The sequence below is a fragment of the Melanostigma gelatinosum genome (genome assembly GCF_949748355.1).
Source record: "Melanostigma gelatinosum genome assembly, chromosome: 6".
NCBI lineage: Eukaryota > Metazoa > Chordata > Actinopteri > Perciformes > Zoarcidae > Melanostigma > Melanostigma gelatinosum.
Window position 1 is genome coordinate 2172966 of NC_136639.1, and position 24308 is coordinate 2197273.

A 24308-nucleotide genomic window follows, 5' to 3' on the forward strand; every position below is an offset into this window, starting at 1 on the left:
TCTCTCTGATGTTTGCTGCTGCATTAACCGTGGAGGCATCAGAGAACAACAGGAAGTCAAGGGGAGTGACTGATAAACAACTGGTCATTTTAAGGTTTTAATAAAAAAGAAGCGAGACAGGACAAATATGCCCAAAGAATCCAACCCCCTAGAAGTCACCTCAAACCTTCACCTTTGACCCGTTTCCAACAGCTCTGCTTAATGTCTTTAATGGAAACATCTGTCTTCCTTTGGTTAAAGCGCGCTGAGCTTTAGTTTCCTTGTGTTTACATTGCGCTTTATGAATACGTTGGCCTCGTTTTGCCTTCAGCTTATTGTTTCTTGCTCACAATCCAGGGGTGTCAAAGTCCTTCATCGCGTGTCTCCGGTACGACGGCATCGAGGTGCACGACATGTACTGCGACGCTCTGACCAGACCGGAGCCGGTCCACGACTTCTGCATCGGGAGAGAATGTCAGCCCAGGTACAGTGGAACATCTTAACCAGGCCGGATGTCATTCAAACTGTGACTCGACAGAACCTTTGAGACGGGACTGATGCGGTGTTGCAGATGGGAGGCGAGCAGCTGGAGCGAGTGCTCCAGGACCTGCGGGGAGGGTTTCCAGTTTCGTCAAGTCCGCTGTTGGAAGATGCTGTCGCCGGGCCTGGACAGCTCGGTCTACAGCGACCTCTGCTCCGTGGACGACCTGGAGAGACCCGTGGAGAGACGGCCCTGCAAGAGCCCCGCCTGCGGTCCCCAGTGGGAGGTGGCCGAGTGGACAGAGGTACGAACCGCTTCTAAATGAGTCCCAATTTGAGTGTTGCTGCCGTCCGACGTTAGCGGTTCTGCTAGCGGTTCTGCTATCTGTTCTGCTAGCGGTTCTGCTATCGGTTCTGCTAGCGGTTCTGCTAGCGGTTCTGCTAGCGGTTCTGCTATCGGTACTTTATGTCCTCATCTCAAACCTCCTCTCTCTGTCTCTTTGTCTTTGTGCTTTACTCTGACACACACACACATCAAGGCAATTTCCTTTCATTGGTTGCAAAAAAAAACGTAATCCAAGATGGCGACGGTGAAATCGTCCGACTCGTGGCTTCAAAACGTCAGTCCACAAACCAATGGCTGACACGATGACACGATGGCTACGTCCACTTCTTGTACAGAGTACATGATCATACCTCATGGTTAAACATGCAGCGCAGAGCTGCGTCTTCTCTTCAGGCAGTGAGAGTAATTACAAAAACAATGTCGACATCGTCTCTTTGTGCTCCGATCGGCCGCTCTCACGCAGCCAGCGGCTTCTGGCAGCTCAAAAATATTTCAAATAGAAAAGATTACGAAATGATGCAATGTGTAAGCGCAATAGTTCAGGCAAAGAATAAGATGAATATATATTTTTTACGTTAATCGATATCCCTTCAGACTCTCAAGATCTGTTTGTTTCTGCAGATTTCAGACTCTTTAAATCCAAACTTTTCAAAATAGCTCCAAATAAAGTCAACTGCAGCAGCTTGAAATGTCTTGTACTTTTCTGAACGCTGTTGTTTTAATGACACTGGTGTTTATTTAAATCTGTCTGTTTCCCTCCACGATCCAGTGTTCCGCTAAATGCGGCCGCAAAGCCCAGGTGACCCGGGATGTCCGCTGCTCTGATGAGAGCCGACCATGTGACCCGATGACCAAACTGCCAAACGTCAAAAACTGCACGGGTCCGCCCTGCGAGCGCCAGTGGACGGTGTCCGAGTGGGGCCCCGTGAGTGTTTCATTCTTCTCTTAGACGACATCGAGAGACAGTCGCGTGTGTGTTGTCACCTGGGGCTGCTCAACACTGTGTAGACAGTCACTTCCTGTAGATCCACACTAATTCCACCTTTTCCCTTGAGATATTACAGTGACTCCATTTTAAGGATTTATTTTTATGACCTGTCTGGTTTTATTTTCTTGTATTTTACAAAAAGGCGTTTTCTTCCTTGGAGTTTGATAGATTTGTTCCAAAAAAACTAAAAACACCTCGCCTGTCGCAGCTGTTTTCACTTCAGAGCCACAGTGTGACTTTATGGTTTTTATTGTTTTTGCACAGACAAATGTGGTTCCCGGCGTTCCATTCAAAGTCAGTCTGGAAACCTGCAGGTCTTATTTACAACTGTGGAGTCCGACCAGGCACAGACATGGATGGATTGGAAAGTTCCTTTGCACAAAGTGAAATAGTATTCTTATGCAACAGCTACATTAAGTCAGAAATATATGTTGTTATTTAGAAAGTTTCCAACTGTGAGATCATTGTACGTTTGCATCGTTGACGTACTTTGATTTACCATTTGTTGACGTCCGTCTGTGTCCGTATAACAGCCCTGCAATAAATCAGTGTTTGTAATGTTATGCTCCTTTTTTAACATGTGAAAGAAAAGGTGGATAAGGTCCTTTACAACATATTCACTCACTTCAGGTTGTATCTGTTCACACAGATGGGCTTGGTTTTAAAGTTTGTGGTAACCACAAGTTAAGTGAAGTCAACGATGAGAACGGGAATGCACTCTTTGTTGATTATGAATCATCCGGTTTTGACCCCTGACTCTTCCGCTGTTGCAGTGCTCGGGGCTGTGCGGCCAGGGCAAGACGGTGCGTCACGTGTACTGCAAGGCTCCGGAGGGCCGCGTGGTTCCCGAGAACCAGTGCTCGGCGGAGGACAAGCCGCTGGCCATCCACCCCTGTGGGGAGAGAGACTGTGCTCCACACTGGCTGAGCCAAGACTGGGAGAGGGTGAGGACTTAATACTGTGGCGAAATTTGCAATTTATTGATCTGCTTGCTTAATTTTGTCTCTTCAATATTACTGTACAATTCTTATTATCAAAATACTGTATCGCAACCAGAATAGCCAGAAAAATGTCATAATTTCTTCCATATATTTTAATTTGAACTCTTTCCTACTCCGACTAAGCCTCTGATGGCTACCGTTTCGTTTTCCAATAGTCACGTGCTCGCCCACTGACCAATCACAGCGCACGCTGCACCTCACTGCAGAGCTGCACCTGAAAATTGAGCTGCGTGTTAATGCTGACGTACTTCTAGGCCAGCTAGAAGGCTCTGGCACGTCAAAGAATACGCCCAACATGTCAAACTAAAGATCTGATTGGTTGAACACTATGACAATCAACAATATCGTCCCCATTCACTTAAACTGCAAAGGGATTCAGTTGTGAGGCTGCAGGCCTCGGGCCTCTCTTCTTATGTAGATACTGTTCATGGGAAATTATTTAATTGTTTCTGAGTTTGGTGTCTGGGTTGTAAAAGGTTTATATTTCTATTCCACCCCACGCCGCGTCTGCAGGATATGGACGTGTATTTAATATTCATTTCACAGTGTTCAAATTAGTCAATTTATTGATCTGCTTGATTCAATTTGTCTGTTTTATATTACTGTGAATTGAAAATCTATTTTGAGGGATGAAGGCCTGAAATTGAATTTGTTAACTTTCATGAGATGAAAATCAAATGCAGAAAGAGAATCGCCAGAGTCAGATATGCATATGAATAACTGTTTTTGTCCGTAGTGCAACACAACCTGCGGTCGCGGCGTGAAGCGAAGGCTCATCCTGTGTGTCGGCATCAGCGACGGAAAGTTCCAGACCTTTGACGACGAGGCGTGCGGAGGCAGCGAGAAGCCCGAAGAGGAAAACACCTGCTTTGAGAGGCCATGCTTTAAATGGTACACCACCCCTTGGTCTGAGGTGAGGTCCGCACAGCACACACACTTCACCTCTGACGACTGACGTCCTCCAGCTCATCAGCGGTGAACTGTTCAACGTCTGTGTTTCTGGTCCTGTGTGTCCTCAGTGCACTAAGACGTGTGGTGTGGGTGTGAGGATGAGGGACGTCAAGTGTTACCAGGGCAGGGAGCTGGTCCGAGGCTGTGACCCACTCACCAAACCGGTGGCCAAGCAGACCTGCACTCTGCAGCCCTGCCCCACTGAGCCGCCAGGTAACACCTGCCGCTCTGCTCCCACAAGCTTTCACAAGCTTCCACACACAAACACGCAGAACAGTTTTTCAAAAAACCATCAGGGGCATCAGGGGAGTCTCGGGAAGTTATTTAAATGGTTAACTTTGTGGGTCCAGCCTTTCGGTCCCCACGAATTCGTTGGACCCCACAAATGCTGGAAGACAAGAACAAACACACACACACACGATCAACATTCTACTTGGTGAGGACACTCGATAAGATAATGCATGCCTGAGCCCCTTACCCCAACCTTAACCATCACAACTAAATGCCCGACCCCAACCCTCACCTGAACCGTATTCTAACCAGAATCTTTAGACGAAGTCGTAACCCTCTAACAGGCCTTTGAAGGTCCTTCCCAAATTGTTCTCACTTTCCAAAAAAGGTCTAAAACTCTAAATGGTCCTCACAAAGATAGCTGTACAAGCACTGACACACATACACTGCTTCTTATTTTTTATCTAACAAAAATAAAAACTGATTATTACAGCAACAAATCAATTGTTAACAATGAAAGATGCTGTTAACTCGCGGGAAAAAAAAGAATTACAGTGAAATTGCAGTGTCATGGTAAACAAAACAAAACACAATTGTATCGGATGGTGACAAGTTAACACGGTCACTTGTTGAACTGAAACACCTGTTGCTCTGAAACTTAAGTCCGCTGTAGGAATATCGATTCTGACAACCAAACATACAACAGCTAGTATAATACAAAATAAAATGAAATAGACATGAAGCATTTAGTGTTGACGCTAAGTGAACCCAACGACAGCACAAATGACGCATAACTGAAAAACACAACTGGAACAGTGAAAAGAACTGAAATTTCCCTTAAAATGTTAGAACCTTGGCTTTTTTTGATGAATGAAAATATTAATGTTAATATTTCTCAAGGGAGATATTAGAAAGATAGTGTTTTGGCATCAAAGATATTTCAACCTGGTTGTGGGTTTAGATTCATGTGTTTTGTGACCTGTGTCCCAGATGAGAGCTGCCAGGATCGTCCCTCCACCAACTGCCTGCTGGCGCTAAAGGTCAACCTGTGCAGCCACTGGTACTACAGCAAGGCCTGCTGCCACTCCTGCCACGCCCTACGACCTCCCACCTCCTAGTCCAGGACACCGCCGCCTCTTCTCCACCCCAACGCCAGCACAAGGATACCAATGAGTATCTTTCTGCAAACGTGGTACTACAGTCACTGTGAACAATGAGAGGAAGTCCAGAGTTTCCTCCTATAACTTGGATTTACGTGGGTTCATTTGTCAGTTGGATAATTTAAATGATCTAAAATGAAATCTGGTCATCTTGATATCAGACAAAAACATTTTGTCAATCTTGTTGATGCTGCATCAACTGTGATTTTGGCACATAAAACTCTTTTATCATTCTCTATTTGCTCTTTTTTCTTATTTCTTTTCCAAATACAGAGTGTTTTTCTTCTTTATTTGGAATAAAAATACAAAAGAATTGGGCAGAAAAAGGCCCAGGGGAAGTTCTCCACATCTCAAAGTTTTAATCAGTTACTCTTTGTTTGAAGAGGATAATAGACGTATTAATAACAGACGAAAATATTACAACCCAGGCGGCAGAAAAAGATGTTGGCATCGTACGTTCATTGAATGTCAACGTTTCCGAAGCAAAGATATGCTTCATAAATGCATTTCATATCAGCCTTGTATGACGCTTGCAGAAATGGACAAATGTGTTGTTGCTGATGTTGTAATCATATAGTCAATATGAAATGTCTTGTAATTGTGTTTTTTTACTACAGTGTTAATTGTCTTAACATAAATGGTATTCTCTGTTTCCTGCCCTGGGACTACAGTTGTAAATGAGCTAAATATATAAATAAATACATAAAATAAATCGTTGTGAAACAATTGGTTAGGTTTAGGCAACAAAACTACTTTGTGAAGTAAGCAAAAAGATCATGATTTGTGTTCAAATACCAATGTAAACAAGTAACAATGTAAAGAAAAACAATGTAACATGACAACGTAACATGTAACAATTTAAAAAGTAACAATGTAACAAAAAACAGTGTTACAAGTAACAATGTAACAAGAAACAAAGTAACAGTAACAATGTAACAAGAAACAAAGTAACAGTAACAATGTAACAAGAAACAAAGTAACATGACAACGTAACGTGTCAACGTAACGTGTCAACGTAACATGTAACAACTTAATGAAATAACTGCCTTCAGCTGAGTTTCTTACGTAACATTACGTAACATTCAGAACAACGTTATGTAGCCGGCGTAGTCAGCGTCTACTTTTGGTTTCACATGCGACACGAACGGCAGTTTCCTGGGTGAGAGTCTTAGTCGACTTTCTCGTTTGGTGAACTCGTCACTCTATCAATGTCAATAACGGCCGCTCGTTGTATTACGTCATTTACTCTGACCGAATGCCCAAATTGCTGAAACATAAAATGCCAACATTCTTTCATGGCGACTGGGCTGAATGTTGACCAGCACAGTGTGTAAACATACTAAACGATTCGTTTAAGAATAAATGTTTCCTCTTGTCCCGATAAATCTTTTCCAACATTATGTCATCAGTACGTGACGAACTGAGAGAAATAACAGTTAATGCTCCTCATCATCACCACAATTCTTATCATCATTAACTGTATCTCAACCAGAAAGCCAGTTTTTATCAGCTGTCATTGATTATTTATCAGTTCTGGTAGAAAGTCTTCCTCTAACAACACATGGACAGACCTCCAGTTAGCAGCTCGCCCTTGTTGAAAAAAATCTGTTAAATTATTTCTCAACCGAATATACTGCATGACTAGAATATTTAATACAGATACTGTTTATGGGATATTATTTAATTATGTTTCAGTTTGGTGTCTGGCATGTAAAATGTTTATATTTCCATTCCACCCCACTGCCCGCTTGGCGCTGCGCCGGCACGCCTGCAGGATATGGAAGCGTATTTATTAGTCATAGCACATTTTCATTTATCGTGACGCTCCTGATGCCAGTTCTGGTCCGTGTGTGTGACGGAGGAGAGTTCATGCAAACACAGACGATTCCTGACACTTGAAGTATGGTTGAAATGTATTCAGACGTGTACATGTATGTCTCATTTTTAACTATTGTGTACTGTGTTTTTATATAACTGATACCTCTTTGTACAAAACGTAAGTATGGACATTGTGTACTGTTGATAATAAACTGAAAAGCTGATGGTACTGACTTGTATTTCAATTAAATAATCGTTCATATGAACATATTTGCCTCTTTGTCAGTTTTGTGTGAATTTGATATTTTTGCTCAGGCACCGAGCATGTTTCTCTTTATCAACAAATGAAAAAAAAGGAATAAAAAAGGGTGAAACTTATATATATATATATATATATATACATATATATATATATATATATATATATATATATATATATATATATATATATATATATATATACATATATATATATATATATATATATATATATATATATACATATATATATACATATATATATATATATATATATACATATATATATATATGTATATATATATATATGTACATATATATATATATATGTATATATATATATGTATATATATATATGTACATATATATATATATATGTATATATATATATATATATATATATACGTATATATATTAGGGCTGGGCGATATGGCCTAAAAAAAAAATCTCCGATTTTTTTACAAAAAATCCGATTCACGATTTAAATCGATTTTTTTCCCCCAAAATTTTTTGCAGATGACAGAAGCTGTTGAAAACAATTTTTTCTTTTATTTTGTGATGATTTTCCCAAGTAGGTTGATAAAAATAAAGTGCAAACAAAACCTGAACATTGTAGAAAGGTGCCTGTAGTATACAAAAAGTATTTGGTCACTCTTTTGTTTGCCTGAATCATTTAAATATAAAATTAAATTAAACATAACATTAAATGGCATTAAATAGTAGCCTTCCATTGTAAACAACTGTGCAAATGTAACTTTTTACAGTAAGCTTTTCTAACTGAATACACTGATACAAACACAGCATGAAATAAAATGTATATGACCCTTTAACATTCACATTTTCAAAAGTGCAACATCTGATCTAACATCAACATAACATATTTTGCACAGTAAATAAGTGCATGTAAACAAAATCAAGTGCATTCACAACATAACCAACAGTATTAAACAGTAGTGCATGTTTTTTCTAAATATTTTTTGCCAGGAAGACAAGCCTGTCTACTACCTCTGGCTTCAGGCATGCACGGTGGCATGTAACAATGCCCCCCCACACACTGAAAAGCCTCTCAGAGGGGGCACTTGTAGCTGGCACAGAGAGGTATTTCTTTGCTAAAGTACTTAGCCTTGGAAAGTTAAGTTGGTGACGCTTCCACCAGTCAAGTGGATCGGTGTCTGGGTCAACCTGCTGGACCACAGGTCAGTTGTTGCGGAGTAGAATGACATCCCCTCCAGCTCCGCAGAGATCCTTTGGCGTGTACTATTGTACAGCCGAGGCAAGGCAACGTCAGAAAAATGTTTACGGCTTGGTAGCACGTACCTGGGGTCCAAAGCTTTGAGACGGTGAATAAACCCCGGCTTTTCCACGGTGTATATGGGTACCATATCTTTTGCGATATACATCGCGACTGCATCCGTGATGGCTTTCCACCGTGTGGAAAGCAGTGAAGCTGCTGGCCGCCATTGTTTTAGTTTGTAAACAATGCGCGCGCACTCTACTACGGGAAAAAGGGGTGGGGGCGATTTTCTCGATTTTCAATAAAACACATCGCCTTAAAGCACACATTCGAATTAATCGATTAAATCGATTTATCGCCCAGCCCTAATATATATATATATATATATATGTATATATATATATATACATATATATTGTGACGACCGTCCTTCTCCCATATACCAGGTGTCCCTGTGTGGTTGCTGATGTGTTGCAGGTGCTGATTGGAGGGTCGTCAGCTGAACGAGCCACACCTGAGCCGGTGTGGCTCGTCCTTACGGATCCTCCTCAGTTGGCAGCCGGGCTCTTGGGATGGAGGACCTTGGCGTTCCCGTTGTGATTCAATGGAAATGCTTTTGGAAACGTACACATCCAACACCCATTCATCCTAACAAACAGTGTTTTAAAGCTCTGCAGGTTCTGCACTTGAATCCAGACTCACAATCTGTAAAAAGACCATCATGTGTTAACATTTCACTTTCATGAGAAACCCACATGGACAACATCACACATCACACAGCAACAAGGAACACACTCGGACTCGTTCTGTGAGGGAAGCCTACCAGAATAAACAGCGTTATTTTATTAGCAGCGTACTATTTCATCTCACATGTTGCCCTCATGGTACAGTGTACATCTTTGTGTTATTCCATCTGAAGGTTGATTTTGAGATGAAGATGTGCAGCTTCAGCTGTTTTCTCTACTGATGTGAGGTGAAGTACAAAACACTCATCTACTGTGCTGTCAATGAGAAGCTTAAGAATCAGTTTGAAATGCTCGATACGTCATGTTGGTGCAGAACCCCGGCCGACAGCACAGCGTCTCCACAGTACCATGTGTTTAACAGGAAGTAAGCGTCTGCAGGTCACAGTCATTGAATGCTTCAGAAAAGCCCTTTTGAAATGCGATTTGTTTTCTGCTCTGCAGACAAACAGGAACTCACACACTGAAACACACTGACAGTACGACCAGCTGCTCTCTGCTGTTTCAACCAAACGCAGACGATACAAACACAGCGCTGACAAATCTACACACGTGAACGCCAACAGGAGCTCCGCGTAACGTCTGCAATGGTTCAGTTTTTAGTCTTTTTTCAATTCAATTATTGCTGTTAAACAAATCTTTGACTCGCTCAAGAGCGGAATCTCTGCTTTCAACAGGTCATTTAAAAAGTGAAGGTGATTAATTAACTCTTTCACATCAAGAATGTTTTTTTTAAATGTCACGAATCAAAAATGTTAAATGTCAAACTCCCGATTGTTTAAATTCTGATGAACAATTGACGTTTCGCCATAATTCTTGATTTTGTAGATCTGAACAATTGAAGGTAAATCCTGATTTATCGCACAGAGCTCGGCAAATAAAGTTAATGTGAAAAATAATACAATACTGTGCCCTCTGATACTTTAAGTGCAGGAATCCCTCTTTAAAATCTTGCTGTTGTGTGCAAATTCATAATCGATGCTCTCGGAGCGATAATTAACGTGCACAAAAAGGTTTTTACCCCGTGACACCTGCCAGGGGAATTGTTGATAAAAGTAAAAAGTTGCATCCTTTAGTCTCTGCATTGACGTTAACCCTTGAAACGCAGCTCACCCGTCACAGGTGATTGAGTTTGGCAGATTGGAGCTGGACTCAGTAATCAGACTCGTCAAACAGCTGTGAAGCTCCAGCTCGCTCAGCAGAATATCAACGCTGTACAGTTGTTGCTACAAACACAAATAAAGCAGATTGTCCGCGTGAACATCCACTTGGACATTTGTCCGTGCAAAAATGAATCACAGTCAAGTAGTGTTCTAAGCACACAGTAAAGGACATATACACTGTATGTTCAGCACTGGAGCAGAGGACCACCTGTTGGGTGGGTTGTGCACAAACACTGGACCTCGAGGAACAAAGTCGTGGCTGTAGGTGACGTCAATGTGAACAGTCTCCACGTCAATCTGTCCCTAAACTGAAGCTCCTGACTCAAGAGACAGACGTGTCCTCTGCTGTATGATCCAGTGATTACTGTTTAGATGTCTGTCAATAACACATGGGGTTCACTGACAACAGAACCAGACTCATCCTCCAACAGATTCCAGAGTCAGCTTCCTAACCAGCCGTTAGCCTCATTTAAGAAAGCAGACTTATTTCAGCTGTTTGGGATTTTTACCTCCACTTGTGTCTCGTTTTGTGGTGAAGTCAAACAAACACAATCTGTTTCATTTACTGACATAATCACACATTATAAATTGTCTTGTTTATACTTTGATACACGCACATACTAGCTACGTAGCTAATACGCTACTTTTCTAAACCCAAAATCAGACAAAATGATCCGTTTTATGTCAAAACTGACAAAAGAGAGTCTGTTTAAATCTGTCAGAACCAAAGCTCCTGAGCTGCAGACCTCCAATATGGCTGCCAGAAGATGTGTTGCATTACCCACAAGCCCTCGGTGTTCGTGCATCAGGACACAGTATCAATGCTGCACCCACAGCATGTTGATTTAGTGCAGCAGTGCACCTTTCCCTCCACCCTGTCGGCTCCTAGACGTCGGTGCTGATGCTGTGGGTGACCACCTGCTTCATGGTGACGGAGCGGATGAGGTTGAGCTTCTCGTAGAAGCTGGCCAGGTCCACGGGCAGCTCCAGGTCCTGCTGCTGCACAGTCCTGTAGCTGATCCTGCGGCCGCCGTTGCACAGCCTCTCCGGGTGCTGCAGGTGGAAGGGCAGCGAGCAGCGGGCGCAGGACGGGCAGAAGGCGTGCGAGCGCTGGCAGCTGCGCGGCGGCGGCGTGGAGGAGTAGCTGGCAGGCCCGTTGGCCTCGGTGAGGAAGGTGGGGGGGTAGTTGTCCGGTTCCTCGAAGTAGCGCTGCGGCGTCGGAGGGCTGGGCGGACCGGACAGAGCCAGGGGCCGGGACGGAGACATGGTGTCCAGCTCTGGTTCCTCCTCTTCCCCCTTCTCAGACTCCTCCCTCTTACAGCAGTAGTACTGGAGCGGTACAATAACAGGAAGAGAGACTAATGGTTACCATTTTTATGGATATGTTATGGATATTTGCAATATATTGGAAACACTTGACTTTCACCCAGAACACTGGTGTTCGTGTCCCGTGTTTAACCAGAAGGTTCAGGATGAACTTCTGCTCTAGTGCCACCATCAGGTCACACATGTTTGAATGTGTCCAATACTTTGATTTTCGACCAAAAAACGGATGACATTCCCATCAGCCTCAGCTCTACTTTGTGTTTCGGGCTAATTACCAAATGTTAGCGTGCTAACACAGTGAACTAGGAGGGTAACATGACACATGCTTAACATTAGCACATTAGCATTTAGCTCTTAGCACCGCTGGGTCTACGTAGCATCACTGTAGACTCTGAGTCCTGTTACGGTTTCAGTGTACTTGGGTTATTTCTTATTGCAGTCGGGTGTCTTTTAGAACATCGATTAATGCAAAAATGAAAACGGTCCTACCTGTAACCTACATAAACACAGTACACCGACGATGGTCAGTAAGATGACTGTAGCCAGAATTCCTCCTGCGATGACCACTGTCCCGGCTGACATTCGAAATCCTCTCCATCAACAGCCTGCAGGGAGGAGGAAGAGGAGGAGAGGGACCAAGAAGGAAGAGAACAAGAAAAGAGGAGGAAGGTGGAATGAGAAAACAAAACAAGTGAGGAGTTAAGAGGAGGATGAGAAGGAGAATAAAGAAGGAGTGAGGAGGAGGGTGCGAGGCACAGGTCAGTTATGAGAAAATAGAAGAAAAGAGGGAAAACCAAAGAGGAAGTACAGATGGAAAGGGGACGAGGAGAGAAGATGATGAAGAGGAGAACAGAGAGAGGAAGAGAGTTGGTGAGGAGGTGAGAGTAGATCAAGAGGAGGAAGGATGTGAGGAGAAGATAAGAAACAAGAAGAAAGAGAAAAGAGGAAAATGAAAGGTGGAGAAAGATGGAGGTGGAGGAAAAGTGAGGAGCGATAATAATTTTGCTGTAAAATTTTACGAGCTCTAAACTGTTTAAACAGTTTTCTGTTGCCAGCAGCAATTACTGAGAATACTGCTGATGGACTTTTATTACGGTAAATCAAGCCGAGTCACAGGAATGAAGTTACAGTCGGCCAAGTGCAAGTATTAGCAGGTCTGACTGTGATGGAGGAGAATGTGAGTGATACTCTCAGTAATGACCACATGTGTGGCGTCAGCAGCAGGAAACATGTTGCTGATGGTTGAAGAACTGAATTATCAGTTAATCCATCCATCTATTCATTATCATCTGTCGTCCATCGACCATCCATCCATCAACCATCCATCCATCCATCCATCCATCCATCCATCAAATCATCAACCATCCATCCATCAACCATGCATCCATCCATCCATCCATCCATCCATCGACCCATCCATCAACCATGCATCCATCCATCCATCCATCCATCCATCGACCCATCCATCAACCATGCATCCATCCATCCATCCATCCATCCATCCATCGATCCATCCATCAACCATGCATCCATCCATCAACCATGCATCCATCCATCCATCCATCTATTCATTATCATCTGTCATCCATCGACCATCCATCCATCAACCATCCATCCATCCATCCATCCATCCATCAAATCATCAACCATCCATCCATCAACCATCCATCCATCCATCCATGCATCCATCCATCCATCCATCCATCCATCGACCCATCCATCAACCATGCATCCATCCATCCATCCATCCATCCATCAACCATGCATCCATCCATCCATCCATCCATCTATTCATTATCATCTGTCGTCCATCGACCATCCATCCATCAACCATGCATCCATCCATCCATCCATCCATCCATCCATCCATCCATCCATCGATCCATCCATCAACCATCCATCAAATCATCAACCATGCATCCATCCATCCATCCATCCATCGACCATCCATCAAATCATCAACCATGCATCCATCCATCCATCCATCCATCCATCAACCATGCATCCATCCATCCATCGACCATCCATCAAATCATTAACCATCCATCCATCCATCCATCGACCATCCATCCATCAACCATGCATCCATCCATCCATCCATCCATCCATCGACATCCATCCATCCATCCATCAAATCATCAACCATCCATCCATCCATCAACCATCCATCCATCAAATCATCAACCATCCATCCATCGACCATCCATCGATCCATCCATCAACCATGCATCCATCCATCCATCAAATCATCATCCATCCATCCATCCATCCATCGACCATCCATCCATCAAATCATCATCTCCCATCCGTACATCGAGCATGTGTCCATCATCCATCCATGATACATCTATCCATCCATTGACCATGAATGCATGGTCATGAATGCATGACCATGCATTCATGACCATGCATTCATGCATTCATGACATTGTTATCAAGATGAATAAGTTTTGTCCTCTAATACTTACAGCCCTAACGCCTCTTATCCAAAACCTGTGGCAGTATATCACTCCAAACGTCCTCAGTCACCGGAGTATGATATAATATATGAGCTGACTATAAACTCGATATTGAGTCAGGGCCAGAGCAGCCATTAAGAAAACGAGGTCAAATGAAAGTTGTCAAATTGGAATAATATGGCTACTTGAAGGTCAATAAATAGTTAAGTATGTCTTCACCAGAGTTGTATTGCTGACAATGTGGAGACAACTTTAACACGCCATATGGGGAAATACAGACAAATGAACAGTTAATTAATTAATCACAAATGAGACCTTTCATTTCGCGCAATGCCAACATTTTGAGAGTTCAAAGAACTAGACTCACGTTCTCTGTATTTCTAAAATCCTAAACAAAGCTTTGGAATGAGTAAATTACACATGAATACATTTTCTCTAACCCATGAGCAGGATTACAGATGTGATGTCATGACTGTCAATCAGCAATAGATTGTTTTGATTTGTGTTTGCAATCTGGACATAAGCTGCATTTACAGTGGAGTGTGGTGCGACTTTGACGCCACATGTTGCCGTTTGAAACTGATCAGGTTTATTCTTTGTGTTCAATGAATTCCTTCAGCCTCCAATTCCCGCAGGTTTCACACACACACACACACACACACACACACACACACACACACACACACACACACACACACACACACACACACACACACACACACACACACACATTTAAGTGCACGACTGTTATTGCACCACCAGTCTAAATTATGCATTTCTATCAGCGATTCAATTCTGAGATTATTTCAAATACAATCTGGATTTGCGTGCGTAAAATCAGTTTTGACGACAGACAGAATTCTGACACATTAAGGCAACCGCAACAATCAGTCTAATAAATACAACATACTCTACAATGTTAAGACATTTACTTGAAACATCTCTCGAGTGGTTGAAAGACTCTTTTGTGCGGACTTTGCGCAGAGCCTTCCAGCGCGTTCCAGGTTGTTCCATGGAACAAACCTCTGAACGACCGATTTCTGGCACTTTGTACAGTTACACCCACTTTGCTTCTCAACCACGGACACTTCCACACAAACAGCTGACTGTCTTACCCATCACATTAGCGTTTGGATCGTCCCATGGCGTCCTCCGCGCACCTCCAGCTCGGGGCGCCCCGGTTTGCGGGCAGAGGTGACGGGTCGGAGGTTTGAGTTACAACCGGGGGGGGGGGGGGGGGGGACGCAGGGCTCTCTGCTGACAGCAGCGTTTTACATCCACACACACATCCGACCTGTGAGAACGAGCAGCAGTGACTTGTCTCGGTGCGTCCTGAGAGGCAGAGTTATCTCCACATGTCTTCTGGGATTTCACAAGCTGCGCTTTGTTCCACAGCGCGAGCCGTTTGAAGTGCGGCGGGTTTGTTGTTGAGAGAATCGGACAACACTTCAACTGAATGAGGAACTGTTTCCTTCTTTGTTTCCTCTATTCATCTTCCATCAGCCGTCTGATTCAGAGCGCATTGCAGACCAGTCCAAATCATTCAAATACAAAACACTGAAATATTTCCCGTCCAGGTCCTCGGGTTCTTTTTTGGCTTCGGTCCCAACAAAACGTGGAAATGAGCAAACAGACGATCAACAGACACACCGGGTTTGCGCATGAGGGAACAGCTCTGGCCTGCTTGTAATTAATTGTCGGATAGATGTTCACACCGGCTCCGGTCTCATCCTGTGTGTGTTGCAGCGCGTTCATTTCCGATGCTGACCCGAGTGGATGTGACCGTGCGTCACAGCAGCGCGCGCTGCAAAAAAAAGGATGCACCCAGGTCGCTTCAAATGCTTCAGTTTGACCCTTTCATTGAACAAAGAGACAGAGTCGTGATGGCGTAAAAGCTAAAAATAAGTTTGACTACACTGAGAGAAATTCTCAATTTATGGACCGTTTTTCACGTTTATGGAAATGAACATAGATTATTGTCCTTCATTTCTTCTTCGTCACCTTCTTCATCATCTGTCACCTTCAGCAGCTCTTCTTCAGGCCAGAGAAACATGTTCAACATATCTGATGGGATCCAATGTGCGCACCTTCTTGAAGGAGATTCAACATGTTGTGACGCATCATCAATCAGCGTCACTGAGGATCTGATCAGGAGCTGGACACCATCTGTTGTAGCTTTAGATGTAGACAGTCACAATAGAAGCTGCGAGGCTAAATTAGGCCAGAACACATTGCTGTGCACTAAAGCAGGCGCATGATCCCTCACTGGCAAACAGCAAAGTCCTAATGAAAAGCTGGAGGTTGCTGCTGATCAAAGCTCAGGTCTCTGTAGTCGTGCAACATGTTCCTATTTAACGCATCACAGACACAAGTTTAAATGTGAGGAATTTGAATTAAATCGTGGAATATTTCACGTCCGACTTTCTTTTTCTGTATCTGGTGTTAAGAAGAGACGTCTGACTGGACAAACTCTGACTCAATGAACTGAGTGCTGACTTTGAGCAGAACCCAGAAAAGAGAAACGTTTAAAGGGAGGCCGAGAAAGAAAAGATTTTACTGAGTGAATAATTGAAAGGAGCAGGCTGAGATTCCAGCGTATTGTACCGACAGGAGCGTGTAATATTCATGAGAGGAGACGTGAGAGGTTATTTCTCCTCTTTCTTTTTTTCCTGCTACGCTTCAGATCTTTGCCATCCAGCCGCTCCCACACCAAGCTGCTGCTCCGAGTTGCAAACAGCAGATCTTTTTGAGGTCAAAACAGCAGAACTTCACCGAAACGTTTGAACGCTGCGACTTCAATTCGATCACAGCGAGAAGATAAGAAAGATAAGAGTGAGCTTCACTGCTGGAGGAAGTTCACTTCGCTCCGCAGGTCTGACAGAAGTCTGGAACAGACAATATCGGACGAAGAGCAGCTGTGGCCCTCCAGCTGCTAAAAGAGAAATCCACCTCCTGTAACCTGTCACACTCACGATGAACTGCTTCATTTATTTTAAAAAGTATCAAAAACCGACGCAGCAGAACCAGATACATGGGATGTTCTGGGATATGATATGATTTCAAACTTTTCATCTCAAATAATATAATCAAGACTGTTAGTTCCATTTTAAATGTAAGTTCAACGAGTGGAGGCCGTGGTTTGCATGTTCTTCAAGTGATAAATGGATATACAGATGAATCAGCAGCTCTGTGTTCTCTTCATCACCCCTCCTCCTCCTCTTCCTCTCTCTGCCCGTCCAATGACATCGCTCAATGAGACAAACAGAGTCTCAGTGTAAGTCATCCACTGAGCATTGATTCCCACTTCAGGCCGATGGATCAGTTTACAGTGAGCACGGTCGACACCTGGCAAGGTCAGATAACAGGTCAGCACGGGCGAGGCAGACGATGCCTTCACCGTCAGACGATGCCTTCACTGGCAGACGATGCCTTCACTGGCAGACGATGCCTTCACCGTCAGACGATGCCTTCACCGTCAGACGATGCCTTCACTGGCAGACGATGCCTTCACTGGCAGACGATGCCTTCACCGTCAGACGATGCCTTCACTGGCAGACGATGCCTTCACTGGCAGACGATGCCTTCACCGTCAGACGATGCCTTCACTGGCAGACGATGCCTTCACTGGCAGATGATGCCTTCACTGGCAGACGATGCCTTCACTGGCAGACGATGCCTTCACCGTCAGACGATGCCTTCACTGGCAGACGATGCCTTCACTGGCAGACGATGCCTTCACCGTCAGACGATGCCTTCACTGGCAGACGATGCCTTCACTGGCAGACGATGCCTTCACTGTCGGACGATGCCTTCACCGGCAGATGATGCCTTCACTGGCAGACGATGCCTTCACTGGCGGACGATGCCTTCACCGTCAGACGATGCCTTCACCGGCAGACGATGCCTTCACCGGCAGACGATGCCTTCACCGGCAGACGATGCCTTCACCGGCAGACGATGCCTTCACCGGCAGACGATGCCTTCACCGTCGGACGATGCCTTCACCGGCAGACGATGCCTTCACTGGCGGACGATGCCTTCACCGGCGGACGATGCCTTCACCGTCAGACGATGCCTTCACTGGCAGACGATGCCTTCACTGGCAGACGATGCCTTCACCGTCAGACGATGCCTTCACTGGCAGACGATGCCTTCACTGGCAGACGATGCCTTCACCGTCAGACGATGCCTTCACTGGCAGACGATGCCTTCACTGGCAGACGATGCCTTCACTGTCGGACGATGCCTTCACCGGCAGATGATGCCTTCACCGGCAGACGATGCCTTCACTGGCGGACGATGCCTTCACCGTCAGACGATGCCTTCACCGGCAGACGATGCCTTCACCGGCAGACGATGCCTTCACCGGCAGACGATGCCTTCACCGGCAGACGATGCCTTCACCGGCAGACGATGCCTTCACCGGCAGACGATGCCTTCACCGTCGGACGATGCCTTCACCGTCAGACGATGCCTTCACTGGCAGACGATGCCTTCACTGGCAGACGATGCCTTCACCGTCAGACGATGCCTTCACTGGCAGACGATGCCTTCACTGGCAGACGATGCCTTCACTGTCGGACGATGCCTTCACCGCCAGATGATGCCTTCACTGGCAGACGATGCCTTCACTGGCGGACGATGCCTTCACCGTCAGACGATGCCTTCACCGGCAGACGATGCCTTCACCGGCAGACGATGCCTTCACCGGCAGACGATGCCTTCACCGGCAGACGATGCCTTCACCGGCAGATGATGCCTTCACCGGCAGACGATGCCTTCACCGTCAGACGATGCCTTCACCGTCAGACGATGCCTTCACTGTCGGACGATGCCTTCACTGTCGGACGATGCCTTCACTGTCGGACGATGCCTTCACCGGCAGACGATGCCTTCACCGGCAGACGATGCCTTCACCGGCGGACGATGCCTTCACCGTCGGACGATGCCTTCACCGTCGGACGATGCCTTCACTGTCAGACGATGCCTTCACCGGCAGACGATGCCTTCACCGGCAGACGATGCCTTCACCGGCGGACGATGCCTTCACCGTCGGACGATGCCTTCACTGTCGGACGATGCCTTCACTGGCGGACGATGCCTTCACTGTCGGACGATGCCTTCACTGTCGGACGATGCCTTCACTGTCGGACGATGCCTTCACTGGCAGACGATGCCTTCACTGTCAGACGATGCCTTCACTGTCAGACGATGCCTTCACCGTCAGACGATGCCTTCACCGTCAGACGATGCCTTCACCGTCAGACGATGCCTTCACCGGCAGACGATGCCTTCACCGGCAGACGATGCCTTCACCGGCAGACGATGCCTTCACCGGCAGACGATGCCTTCACCGGCAGACGATGCCTTCACCGTCGGACGATGCCTTCACCGTCAGACGATGCCTTCACTGGCAGACGATGCCTTCACTGGCAGACGATGCCTTCACCGTCAGACGATGCCTTCACTGGCAGACGATGCCTTCACTGGCAGACGATGCCTTCACTGTCGGACGATGCCTTCACCGGCAGATGATGCCTTCACTGGCAGACGATGCCTTCACTGGCGGACGATGCCTTCACCGTCAGACGATGCCTTCACCGGCAGACGATGCCTTCACTGGCAGACGATGCCTTCACCGGCAGACGATGCCTTCACCGGCAGATGATGCCTTCACTGGCAGACGATGCCTTCACTGGCGGACGATGCCTTCACCGTCAGACGATGCCTTCACCGGCAGACGATGCCTTCACCGGCAGACGATGCCTTCACCGGCAGACGATGCCTTCACCGGCAGATGATGCCTTCACTGGCAGACGATGCCTTCACCGTCAGACGATGCCTTCACCGTCAGACGATGCCTTCACTGTCGGACGATGCCTTCACTGTCGGACGATGCCTTCACTGTCGGACGATGCCTTCACCGGCAGACGATGCCTTCACCGGCAGACGATGCCTTCACCGGCAGACGATGCCTTCACCGTCGGACGATGCCTTCACCGTCGGACGATGCCTTCACCGTCAGACGATGCCTTCACCGGCAGACGATGCCTTCACCGGCAGACGATGCCTTCACCGGCAGACGATGCCTTCACTGTCGGACGATGCCTTCACTGTCGGACGATGCCTTCACTGGCGGACGATGCCTTCACTGTCGGACGATGCCTTCACTGTCGGACGATGCCTTCACTGTCGGACGATGCCTTCACTGGCAGACGATGCCTTCACTGTCAGACGATGCCTTCACTGTCAGACGATGCCTTCACTGTCAGACGATGCCTTCACCGTCAGACGATGCCTTCACCGGCAGACGATGCCTTCACCGGCAGACGATGCCTTCACTGTCAGACGGAGCTTCTACAGCTTTTTAATGAACCACACTCTTCTCCAACAGAAACTGAAGGAGAGTCTTTCGTCTATTTCACGACCTGCCATGACGCTGGCTGAATTACTGCTCTGTTGACTGTGAAGATCTGTTCAAATTAAAAAGCTGTAGTCTGCTGGAAAAAGCAGAGACTTGAATAAAGTCTGGGTTTAGATTTACAGGGGTTTGGATCAAAACTGAATTCATCAGTCGGAGCAGAACGAAGCCCAATTTATTCGCCCGGCTGAACCGTTGGAGGTCAGTTTCAGCAGCACCAGGGTTTCTTCTCCTCTTTAGTCTCCTTTCCTTTCTGCTTTGCTTCCTCTTCTCTCTCAAGCAGACGAGGATCCGCGTCCTCCGGCATTTGTTCCGCTCCGCTTCATCAGCCTGACTGGCACAGAGGAGCCGCAGAATCCTTAATGTGACACGTCGTCATGATACCCAGCAGATGCCATCGTTCCTCCTTGTGTATCGCTCACGTCCTGACGAGCCCCGTGTTCAGCGCCTCGCTCTGACTGATCTGAGCTCTTGTTCTCTCAGTCAGAACATCAAGCAGAACTCGGCCGCCGGCGGGCCGACGGGATGTTCCCGCCGTCCTCCGCCTGTTTACAGCTGCAGCGCCAGCACAAGCTGAAGCGTCACTGAAACATTTATACACGCGAGAAACCTGACCTATCATGAGACAGTGGGAAATGTAAAGTTGTAATTGTTTGGGTTTCTATACCCAAATGGTATAGAAGGTGTTCACATTATGGTTCATGGTTCGAGGTGCAGGACTTTTATATCGCAGTGAAAAACGAGGCCACAGAGAGAACATGTGACGCAAGAAGAAGGTTCGGAGGGTTAACGCCTCAGTCTGGAGTCGATATCGGGAAGCTGCTAAAGTCCAGATTGGACAAAGTGATGCAGCAGCTCTCGGCGACCGAGCGTCTCGTGCAGCTGTGTGCACGTCAGAGCAGGCTGTCAGCTTACAGGTGTCTACTGTTTCACCTCTTATTTAGTCTTGGGATTCCAGCGTGAGAGGGAGGCAGCTTTGTTATCCTTTCATCAGCCGGCAGGTTGCCTGTGAAAGGCCAGACTCCCGGACGGCGTGAAGGCCCTCGGTGTTGTGGTGAACTAGCTGAGCTGGATCTCCTGCGGGGTGAGGAGAAATACCTCCCACCGAAACCCCAATGTTTATAAAACACGGAGAGTCATCCTCATGTTACCGACCCGCGACGTCTCTTTGCGTCATCGGCCGCGCAGCAGAGGTCTCAGTCTGGATCCATTCAAACCTGATCCTGATCCCAATCGCTGCACAAACAGGCCCTGGTCTGCAGACAGAACACAGGAACGGACCTGTTCTCCTCTTCAGACACAAGCTTCTGTTCTTACTTTGTTTGACGTTTGTCTCCAGTGGTTTAATGTGTGTGATGTGTTTGATGTGTGTGATGTGTGATGTGTGTGATGTGTGATGAGTGTGATGTGTGTGATGAGTGTGATGTGTGTGATGTGTGTGATGTGTGTGATGTGTGTGATGTGTGTGATGTGTGTGATGTGTGTGATTTTTAAAAGACTCATGAACCTTCTCTTCAGGCTTTGGAGCAGTTCAGCACGTTTTTTGTAAAGTTCTTGTCAATTTTTTGAGATACTTTAATATTAAAGCGGACTCTTTATATTCATTTGGTATTACTAAAGATATAGCACATATAATAGTGATTATCTTCACTAAGACACCGAAATCATTTAATCTATAACTTTAGAAAAATGAATACATTGTAATTTTTAGATATCCCACAAAAGCAAATTGTGTGCAATCCACGAAATCATGAAGCAGGAAGTATGACGACCTCAAATAAACACGGTGCGGACCAGCTCTCCAGCACTGTGTGCATGCCCTCTCTCTCTCTCTCTCTCTCCCTCTCCCTCTCTCTCTCTCTCTCTCTCTCTCTCTCTCTCTCTCTCTCTCTCCCGTCCTCTCTCCCATGTCTCTACTTCTCTCTTGATTTATTCCCTCAGTAAACATTGTAAACATGAGTTTATGTCTCAATCTCTAGTTTCAAGTCTTCTTCAATACAGCATGATGTTCATTTAGTACATTATGGTCCATTTAGAGTCACACAGACCATAAAGCAGGGGATGCTTTAGGGCGGGGCTACTGTGATTGACAGGTCTCTACCAGAGACGTATACGGCGTCTTTACCACGGCGCCATTGGAGGAGGTTGCCGTCTGGTCCAATCTGCTGCAACAAGAGTTAATTAAAAGTAATTATCTTGTCAACACAAAACAAGAAAGATACCATTTTGGGACATTACATTCGCGCTTCACACATTTCAAGCAGATGGCTAAAGCTAGTCGTGTTGTGGGTCGTCTCCTTTGCTCCCTGTTAGGCCGTCCTGTGTCTTCTGTGACTCGTCTTTCTTGAAGGTAATGAATGCTGACCCGCTGTCCCCTCCGGGCCTCGATCTGCCCACTGGTTCCCTGCGTGCCCTCTGATTCATCCGCTCCCCTCACGCTGATGTTTGTGTCACTGGCTATGCTAATATCCTGAACAATATGCAAATAAAGGCCCCATGAATATTCATTGACCGATTGGAATACATTCAGGATGACAGTAGATGTCATTGCAGGAAAAAAGGAAGGACTAAACTTTGTTACAGCTCAGCCTGAAGTTCCCCTCAGGATGACTCAGCAGGTGGATAACGAGGTTGCTGGTTTGATTTCCAGAGAGAGTTGGCAGAAAGACCTCTGACCATTAACAAGCAAACTCAAGACTCAAAGGATTCATATTCATACCACCTGTGAGTAAATGGACTGTACTTGTGTCGCGCTTTTCTTGTTCTCCGACCACTCAGAGCCCTTTAACGCCACATGTTCATTCCTCCATCACACCATTCACACACTGATGGCTACCAGACCAGGTGCCACCTGCCCATCAGGACTCTACATAACACTCATACTCAGACAGGAACAGCCTGCGGGGGCAAAGGACACGTCTTCTGTGGTTACTTTGACCCAAACGACGATCTTTTCCGAAACCTAACTAACTATATCGCGATCTATTTCTAAACCTGACTGAGTAGTTTCCTGTGGAGACGGAAGTTTATTTTGAAAAGACTGTATGCATGTAGCAAGTTGAAATTTCAACGTCTTTCAAAGGAAAACGCGTGACGAACGAGTAACTCTTCGTATGATTTCATACGAACCGCTGTGTGAGGAAACATTGCCCGGTTTGAGAAAGGCCGTTAACGTGAAACAGAGTTTGCTGTTCAGAAAGTCTCAGTTGTTTCTTTGACCTTCACTTTGTTGACGTGATCGGAGGATTAATGTCCTCTTTTTTTACCTGGAACCTCATCTGCATATCTTAATATCCTGACCTGTAACAAAGCTTTTAACCTTCATCTGTTCACAGAACACATGGTGGGAGCGTCACAGTACAGCCTGTCTGCTCCTGCTGGTCTGTGTGGAGCTGAAGGAGTGCCTGGCTAAAGGGCACAGTGATAGTGTGTATGTATATATATATATGTATACTGAAGTCTTTAAGTTCAACATAGAAATACTGCATCTATAATCACATCGAAGACATACAAAACTAGAAGGGCACTCTGAGAGCACAAACCTACGCCATGAGGCCGTTTCCATAACTGAAAGAAATACTGCTCGTTTCCGCTCTGTGATTCGGATCCACTCGAAAATCGAATGGGTTCTTCTTTGGCTCATGCTGCAACCTTCCACCAAGTTTCATGAAAATCGGGGGAGTAGTTCCTCTGCAATCCTGCAGACAGACAGACAGACCAAACCGAAAACAACGGGTTTTTTTGTGGACC

At 45.8% G+C, this 24308-nt stretch overlaps 3 protein-coding genes across 3 annotated transcripts in view; 1 reads left to right on the forward strand and 2 right to left on the reverse strand.

The window, feature by feature from the left end:
- The window catches only part of ttc16 (tetratricopeptide repeat domain 16), a gene marked incomplete at its 5' end in the record, with an annotated part of 16294 nt that extends 11061 nt beyond the window's left edge, over positions 1-5233 (forward strand). The window contains 7 exons of the mRNA XM_079270661.1: positions 337-463; positions 551-764; positions 1575-1730; positions 2567-2737; positions 3531-3707; positions 3814-3958; positions 4967-5233. Of these exons, the coding sequence (XP_079126787.1) occupies positions 337-463; positions 551-764; positions 1575-1730; positions 2567-2737; positions 3531-3707; positions 3814-3958; positions 4967-5094 (1118 nt within the window). The 3' untranslated portion in view covers positions 5095-5233. The remainder of the gene's footprint in view (positions 1-336; positions 464-550; positions 765-1574; positions 1731-2566; positions 2738-3530; positions 3708-3813; positions 3959-4966) is intronic.
- Positions 5234-11237: 6004 nt separating this feature from the next.
- Positions 11238-12260, reverse strand: fam163b (family with sequence similarity 163 member B; the record flags this gene model as incomplete). Its single annotated transcript, XM_079269890.1, has 2 exons — positions 11238-11681; positions 12168-12260. The coding sequence occupies 2 exons, from the start codon at positions 12258-12260 to the stop codon at positions 11238-11240; spliced, it is 537 nt and encodes a 178-aa protein (XP_079126016.1).
- Positions 12261-23879: 11619 nt separating this feature from the next.
- LOC306778979 (natterin-4-like) overlaps positions 23880-24308 on the reverse strand; it is a gene marked incomplete at both ends in the record, with an annotated part of 3547 nt that continues 3118 nt past the window's right edge. Inside the window, one exon of the mRNA XM_079270718.1 lies at positions 23880-23883. Within this exon, the coding sequence (XP_079126844.1) occupies positions 23880-23883 (4 nt within the window). The remainder of the gene's footprint in view (positions 23884-24308) is intronic.